Source organism: Myotis davidii, unplaced genomic scaffold (genome assembly GCF_000327345.1).
Source record: "Myotis davidii unplaced genomic scaffold, ASM32734v1 scaffold392, whole genome shotgun sequence".
Taxonomy (NCBI): Eukaryota; Metazoa; Chordata; class Mammalia; order Chiroptera; family Vespertilionidae; genus Myotis; species Myotis davidii.
Window position 1 is genome coordinate 276391 of NW_006284244.1, and position 8098 is coordinate 284488.

General features: G+C 42.2%; 1 protein-coding gene across 1 annotated transcript in view; it reads right to left on the bottom strand.

Moving 5' to 3' along the window:
• Positions 1-8098, bottom strand: part of PALLD (palladin, cytoskeletal associated protein) — a 389700-nt gene that overhangs the window by 194549 nt on the left and 187053 nt on the right. Inside the window, exons 8-9 of the mRNA XM_015568474.1 lie at positions 6027-6146; positions 3482-3824 (exon numbers count right to left, since the gene is read on the bottom strand). Of these exons, the coding sequence (XP_015423960.1) occupies positions 3482-3824; positions 6027-6146 (463 nt within the window). The remainder of the gene's footprint in view (positions 1-3481; positions 3825-6026; positions 6147-8098) is intronic.

The following is an 8098-nucleotide window of genomic DNA, read 5'->3' on the forward strand; positions in this document are numbered from 1 at the left end:
TGATGCCTGAACGGTATGTGGAATGAAGTGGGCGGGCATCGGGAGGCCACTATGGCACGGGGCAAGCACTATGGGCAGTCTATCTGAAGTGTACCCGGCGTATAAGACGACCCCCCACTTGGAGGCATATTTTTCAGGGCCAAAAAATCGTCTTATACGCCGGCAAATACGGTACTCCTGTATTGTTTAAATTGCTACATCAAGATGCATTTTACTTTGTAATGAAAAAAAGCCAATAAAGTACTACAATTCCTAAGAAAAAATTAAAATTAATAACTTAATACTTATCAAATGGCCCCCATGTCCTCATGTTTGACTATACTCGAGGGGTAGTATCAGGGACAAAGACACTTGGAGATGCAGGAACCAAAGTAGATGCCTCCTCAACACTGAGCCAGGAACTCAGCCTCAGGGTAGGCATGACAGACCCCACTGGAGTCTGGGAGGGTCACAGGCCATTGGTGAAGATTTCTATTGGATAATAGAAGATCAGGGCTAGACCTTGTTAGAAGAATTCATGATATTTTTATCTTTTCATTTTAGTCTGACTTTTTCTTGTTTTTTTTCAGTATTGGAACGATTCGAGAGAAAAAAATGCAAAATATTTTCTTTCTAAAAGTGATCTTTTTTGCCTGGCCAGCATGGCTCCGTGGTTGAGGGTCAACCTATGAACCAGGAGGTCACAGTTCGATTCCTGGTTGGGGCACATGTCCGTGTTGTGGGCTCAATTCCCAGTGTGGGGCAAGCAGGAGGCAGCAAATCAATGATTTACTCTCATCTCTCTTCCTTTTCCTTCCTCTCTGAAATCAATAAAAATATGTAAAAAAATTAAAATGATCTATTTTCAGAAATCTGAAAAAACCAAAACCATTTTCAAGTTAAATTTTTGCGAGAATAAATATTTTAATACCTATTATTTGCCCCCTCCTCACTGTTTCCTATTTGTCTGATTACAACTGATTAGGATGAATAAAATGTCATAAATTCTCCTTTTAGGAAGAGGAATAAAATCATAGGCTAATGAGAAAATATTAGAGCAATCCAAAGTTTTTCATTGCCAACCATAAGAAGCAAAATCTAATTTCCCCCCAATGTATAAAAAGAAATAAAAAGATGTGTGATTACCAATAACTTAGATGCTATTCTAAATTAACGGCAGATGTCATTCAACAACATTCCTCTATCAATGGATACAACTGTTAAAACAATGAACAACACTTTTCAGAAAAGACCGTGATAATAGAGAAAGGAGTGAAAGACTTCAGCCCAAAGCAATAAAGTCAGTCACCCAAAGAGGGTGGCTTGGAAGAGGAGAAGCAGTGAGAGTGAGTTACTCTGTATTATTTAAGTTGTCACGTCAAGATGCATATACTTTGTACTGAAAACAAAAGCCAATAAAGTACTATATTTCATAAGAAAAATTTAAAATTAATATATATTTTTCAAGTGTCATCACCTATGATTTTCTATCAAGTAAATGGCAGGCATACAATATGAAAATCGCTAAGTGGTGCTCTAAGGATATACTTAAACACCTAAAGATTTAAAAAAAAAGAAAAAGAAAATGGTGGTAAAAACTGGTACCAGTAAATGCTATTTCTAAGCTACCAGGTTTGTGATTAGATGCCCTGCCTTTCTCTATACAGATCTTAAAACACTAAAGTCTATTTTTCCTGTATCTTATTTTATATTAAAAATCTGACTAATAGGCAAATTATGATGTCACTCTTCAAACTTGTGCTTAAGCTACTCATCCTCTTAATAACCACAGAATTGTTGCCTGTGTTTTGCAGACACGTCCCCGCCCCCACCAGGCGTACTAACATCACCATAAAGCAGAGCTAAAAGCGGAGCAGCTGTTGAAACTCCGGAGATAAGAAGGGCAGAAACGCCTATTAACAGCTCTTCCACTGCTCTCCTGTGATTCACATCTAATTTATGACAGCCATTACCATGGACACAGGTCACTTAATCAAGAGCACAGTCAAGTCCCAGCCATTAAGCAACATCCACCCTTTCTCCCCCTAACCTTCCCTCCCCTTCTCTCCCCCTCCCACCCGGGGAGAGCAGGTCCCTTGTTTCATTAAAAGCACTAGAAATACATATTTAAAATGCAAAGATAAAAGGGGTCAGCCGTGGCAATTAATTTTATGGGTTGAAGCTATGGAGGGTGTATCTCTTTTAAGGCTACCACATTTGACCTCGTTTTACCTGTTCAGCGTCTCAACAGAGATGGAGCACAGGTATTAAATGTTCACCTGGCACCTTTCACATGACGGTATACAAACCTAGTAGCCCTACTGCCTGAAAACCGAACCTGGACGGCATACAGGCTTAAGGGCAGGGTGGTCATAGACCGATTTTGGAAACTGCAACACGAGATTGCCCAGAAGTTCATTTTTATAAAATTGTCTGCCCATTTGTTAACTTAAGGTGTTCATTTGGCAGATTTATTTCATTAGTCTAATCATGTTCATGAAATCACTTGGTAAACAATAATGCAATGTACAGATATATAGGCTATTCCAACATGTGAGCCGATGACAGAGAAAAGAGAGTAGACTACAGAGAAACAACTCCTATCCCTAAGGTCATCTTTCCTGCCCCAAACCAAAAACACCAGCCATCACGGGGAAATCGAAGGGGCTTTCCTAGATCCCGGCACATTCATTCCCGAGGAAATGTGACCTCGTCGAGTATGTATGCATTTTATATGAGGCTGACATTTCCACTGACCTCTGTCAGGGCAGAGACTCAAGGTCTGTTATGCTACGATAGAACCTTTGGAGGTAATTGATTTCTGTCTCTCTCTGACACTGTAAGGGCTCCATTCATAACAACTCTCTGCTGCGGAGTGCCAATGGAAACAGCTCCCGCAAGGTTTATCGTCCTAAGAAAATAGTGGAAATCAAATGTGAAGCTGGTATTCATGGAAATTCCAAAGCCTCGGAGGTCGTGCTGTGAAGGGCGCTCTTCTTCCTGACCAGCCGGCTGTCCCTGGTGTCATTCCCCTCCCGGGTTCTGTACAATGAATTTCCATCCTCAGCCCCTCGTCTTCCTGTGCTTATCTATATCAGATTTCCTTACTGATTCTTACATTGAAAACATTTGGAAATGCCGTTCACAGAGAGCTCAAAGCAGGTCCCCTTGCCCATCACCTCCGGGGAGCGGCTACGTCCTTGCTGTACAATGGAAGGCCACACGGAGCACACATATTTTCACAGCTGGAACCAGTTATAGCTTTTTAGCAAAGGGCAGAGGTCACCAAGCTCCTCATGTACCTTCTTTATTTTTAGGTATCTTTTGTATTTTTTTTCTCAAAGACCCCACTTGGTAGCAAAGCCCCATCAGCCAGAGACAGCTGGCCTGCAGAAGGGGCAACGTGCCACTGAGTTGAGTCCAGGCAAAGAATTTTCACTGACCAGAGAGGCGGTTTAGCGGCGGTAAGGAAAAGTGTTGCGAAACATGCAGAAATACTCACAGTTTTGGCTTGGCAAGCAGAGGTGGAGGTTCCTTCGTGGGTGAAAGCAGGACAGCTGGTGTTGGGGGAGATTTATTACCGTTCGCTTTGCCATTAATCAGTCCGTTGACTCCGTGGCTGGGATGCACTCCGTTCGTTTCCCTCTCGGCAGGACTGAATTGCATTTGAAGGGCTGCCATGCCGCGGCCTAACTCCGGGCTGTTCACCTGCTGGATCTCGGCTGGTTTCTTTGGAGCCAACTCAAAGGGATTGGTTTCCAAGATCGGAGGGGGAGGCGGGAAGTGCTGGAAGTGATCGCTGTTGGATTCACCCGTGGAGTCATAGCTACAGTCCTCGGTGTTGGCTGAGGAAGGGGAAAGAGAGGGAACAAATAATACGATGCTACTAACTCAACAGTTACCTTCACACTGTTATGGATGGTCTGAGGATCCCTCGGACCCTGGTGTCACAGGAGAGGTAGCTGTGCGGCTGGCATCTGACGCAGAAGCGAAGCCAGCTGGAGGGCTTGGTTCACCCCGGCTTGTTTGGGCGACTGCTAGTGTTTCATTTCCTGAATGAGCCCACAAGTGGGGAAAGCAGCTACCTATTCATTTCAAGCCAGAGCTAAAGACAGAACTTAGTTTAAAAATGACAACACAGTATCAACTAATAATGCTTTGTCTTCTCACATCTCAGCCACAGATCCGACTGAACATCCTATCCGAGCTTTACTAATATTAGCTCAAGCCCTAAGGTTTTATGGGATAAGCAATGAATAGGGAGGGATTCATTCGACTGCAAGTTAAGTAAGGCTCTGAGTCTAAGGGAAATGTCTTATGACCTCATAGATAATTTTTTTCCAGTTAGATGATTGCCACAGCCATAACTCAACTTCCACCCCCATTTTTTTTCTTTACTCTCAATAAACTGAATATATTTTGAGGTAAGACCATGTCTTCTGTGGATTTCTCACTTTGCCCTGAGCCCAGCAGAGCTCCTGGAATGTACTCAAAAGCGCTTACCGAGGTGAACGGAGGAGAGCTCAGCAGTATTTGTTTATTATGCTTGGCCTACCTACCCCAGATAAAAATGCCAAGTTTTGCCAGCAGACTTTGAGAGGCCGGAGTTTTGGCCATACTCTTGGAGACTGCACAATGGCCATCTGATGGGACAGTCCTCAAGCCAACCAGAATCAAAACACTGGGCTCTTCCCCGCTCCATAGCTCCGACCATGCACACTTAAAGCACTCATTCAATCAACCGTTCCCTATTAAGGTGAGCCTTTCCCTTCCTTTCTCTCTTTCTTTCCTTCTTTCTCTCTCTCTTCCCTCTCTTCCTACCTTTCTTTGTTCTTTAGTCATTCCATTTTATTAAAACATTACTGTATCTTTTTAAAAAATCTTTATTGTTGAGAGTATTACATATGTCCCCTCATTTTTCCTTTTTTTAGCTTTCAATTCCCTCTCAGGAGCCTTTATTTTAAAGATGATGCGCAACTGTTGTTGACAGAACTGGGTGCCAAAACTCAGGGCAGAGAGGGGATTTTGGCCCCTCTAGGGAAGCTATCTTGAGGCACATCAGCTCTGCCTGAGCATCCACAGTTCTTTTCTTAAGAGGAAGACAAATAACAATTCCCACGCTAAGCTCCCTGACCCAGTCTTGGTTGGGCCTCTGCTGCCCCCTAGCACCAAGTTCCCACTCTTCCAAAGAAATCAAAGTGCGATTCCACTGCTCTCTCCATGTCTCTCTCTCATCCAGCCAACAAACCCATTTACTGATTCCCTGTTATGTGCACTACGTGTTAGGCCTGGTCAAAGATATTTTGTAACATTTGCTGTAAAATAAATAATAGAGACGAGGCAATAAAAATAAACTAAGGTATAGCATATTAATAATAGCAGAAAAGAACAAGCTAAAGTTAAAGGAAAAGCTGTTTCATGTTGCCTTTGCTAGTGGTAAATTTCAGAGTTTAAAAAATATCCAGGCATTTTTGAATATTGGTTTTGATAGTATATTGCTTTCGTTTTTCATATCATAGTTATATTTCACTGTCAGTGAAATTTGATACCTAAGATCTTACAGTTTCTCCAAATTCCATCAGGTGTATTTTGTACTACTTTTTCAGAAGTTTCAAACGTGTGTTCAACCTGAATTTTTCTGAACATATATCTCCTCTCCTGTGTTGACGCTGCTCAAAACAGTGACAGCATCTCCCATGTCCAGGTGGCCTTCTGATGTGAGCATGAGTCTGGGTTAGCATGAAGCATGTTAGGAAACCAGCTCCATCGCTTCCAAGACCAAGACTGCATGGGTGATTTACAAAAATAGCTCCATGGGTGTTCAGCTGCTCCATCATCATCATCTTTTTGTTTTTCATCTCCACTTTCACTCCCCTTCCCCCAAAACCTTTTGTTTGCTGATGAAACACTGCCCTTCAGGATAACTCCTGGAGTGGCAGCACGCTTTCCCAATGGCTGGGCACTCCTCCTGGGACAGTTCTCTCTCCCGTGGCAAGCCACACTGAGGGCTGGGGACAGAACCCTGTCATTTCTTACTCCTCACGTACCTGCGGTGACCACCAGCTGGGCAGTGCTGGTTACTGAGCCGTAGTCATTTCTTGCCGAGCAGGTAAAGACCCCTGCATCTTCAGGGAAAGTCTCGGCGATGACGAGGGTACAGATCTCCTCTGGAAGGGAACAAGAGGACAGAACACACCTCAGCAGAGTGACACTGTGAAGTCACTTGGAAGAAGCCAGGCTCTCTGCCTTTCATGAACAAGCAAATTAGATAATGGTTATTGAAGAATTGCTTGACCAAAGAGTTCACAATAGACTCTCATTACATTCAATTTCTCAGCTTAGCCTAGTGGCAAAGCCTTGGAGTCAGACCCATTCTTTGTGATTTCAGACAAGATCAGCTTTGGTTTCCTCATCTATAAAATGGGGATAAGATATACCCAAAGGGGTATCTGTTCAGATGAAACGAGATGTTTGCGAAGTGTGAGCCTCTGCACTTCACATGTGGAAGATGGTCAGGAGCTGCCAGCTCCATCCTCCTCCTCCCTAGTCATTTGTATGTGGGAGTTCTTCCTACTACAGCGTAGCTGACTCTCACTTCTGCTCAAAAGAAAAGTAGTTAGTGGGGGAAATCAAGCTTCTTTGACATGATGACAAGGGGAGGGGGGACATCATATGTAAATGACCTGTAGACAATTATTCTGGAAGCTACTGGTACACAGTGTGGCCATGTTATGCAGCTTGAAAAGCCCAGACTCTGGAACCAGTTGCCAGGGCTTGAATAAGGGACCTGCCACACATCTTGCCTTTGTGGCTTTAGCCAACCTTCCCAAACGTCAATGTTTTACTTACTTTGTAGGGTTTGTAATGAGTCATGACTCAAAATTAACTATCACAGGGTTACTGTGAGAGTTGATGATGACAACCGTGACAACAGCTCACAGCTACGTAGCCCTTATTAGGCACTAGGTATTGTCACCATTCTAAACAGAGATTAATTTGGCTTTAATTCTCATGTCAACCTTATGAGTTATATTTATTATTATCCCCTTTTATAGACTGAAAAATGAAGCCCATTTAGGCGAATTTTCCCAGTGTCATATAGGCAATGTGGTAAAATCAGAATTTGAACCAAGGGAGGCTCCAGACTCCACGCTCCTAACAACTATCTACCCATTCTTGTGATATGAAATACACTGTGTCTACAACACTGCCTGAACATAGCAAATGCTTTGTAGCCAGTAAATGTGAGCTGCTACCATTAAAAACCCAGACCTAGAATTTATTAACTATTTTAAATTGAATTATTATCTATATCTATATATAAAAGGCTAAGTGACTGACTGTCTGTCCAACCATCTGACTGACCAACCGGCCGGTACATATGATGTACATTGGCAATTGAAAAATAAACATTGACTTGCGCATGCGTGATACATGTAAAGCTCTAATTGGAGCCAATCGCACACATGTGTTTCCATCTGTCATTATTGATTGTGAGTTATATCTATTGATAATATTAAAAATATATCTAAAGGTGTGATTCTTTGTCCTAAAAATGAGCACATTCATAAATTAAATGAAGAACTTTTGGATATACTCGATGGAGATTTTCACACCTATTTGAGTGATGATTCTATCGATTCAACAGATGATGCTGAAAAGGAAAAATTTCCCGTCGAATTTCTTAATAGTATTACTCCTTCGGGAATACCGTGTCATAAATTAAAATTGAAAGTAGGTGCAATCATCATGCTACTGAGAAATCTTAATAGTAAATGGGGTCTTTGTAATGGCACTAGATTTATTATCAAAAGATTGCAACCTAACTTAATCGAAGCTGAAGTATTAACAGGATCTGCAGAAGGAGAAGTTGTTCTGATTCCAAGAATTGATTTGGCCCTGTCTGACACTGGCCTCCCATTTAAATTAATTAGAAGACAGTTTCCTGTGATGCCAGCATTTGCGATGACTTAATAAATCACAAGGACAAACTCTAGACAGAGTAGTAATATTCCTACCTAAACCCGTTTTTGGACATGGTCAGTTAGATGTTGCTTTTTCTGGAGTTCGAAGAGCATGTGATGTTGAAGTTGTAAATACTTCATCACAAGGGAATGTA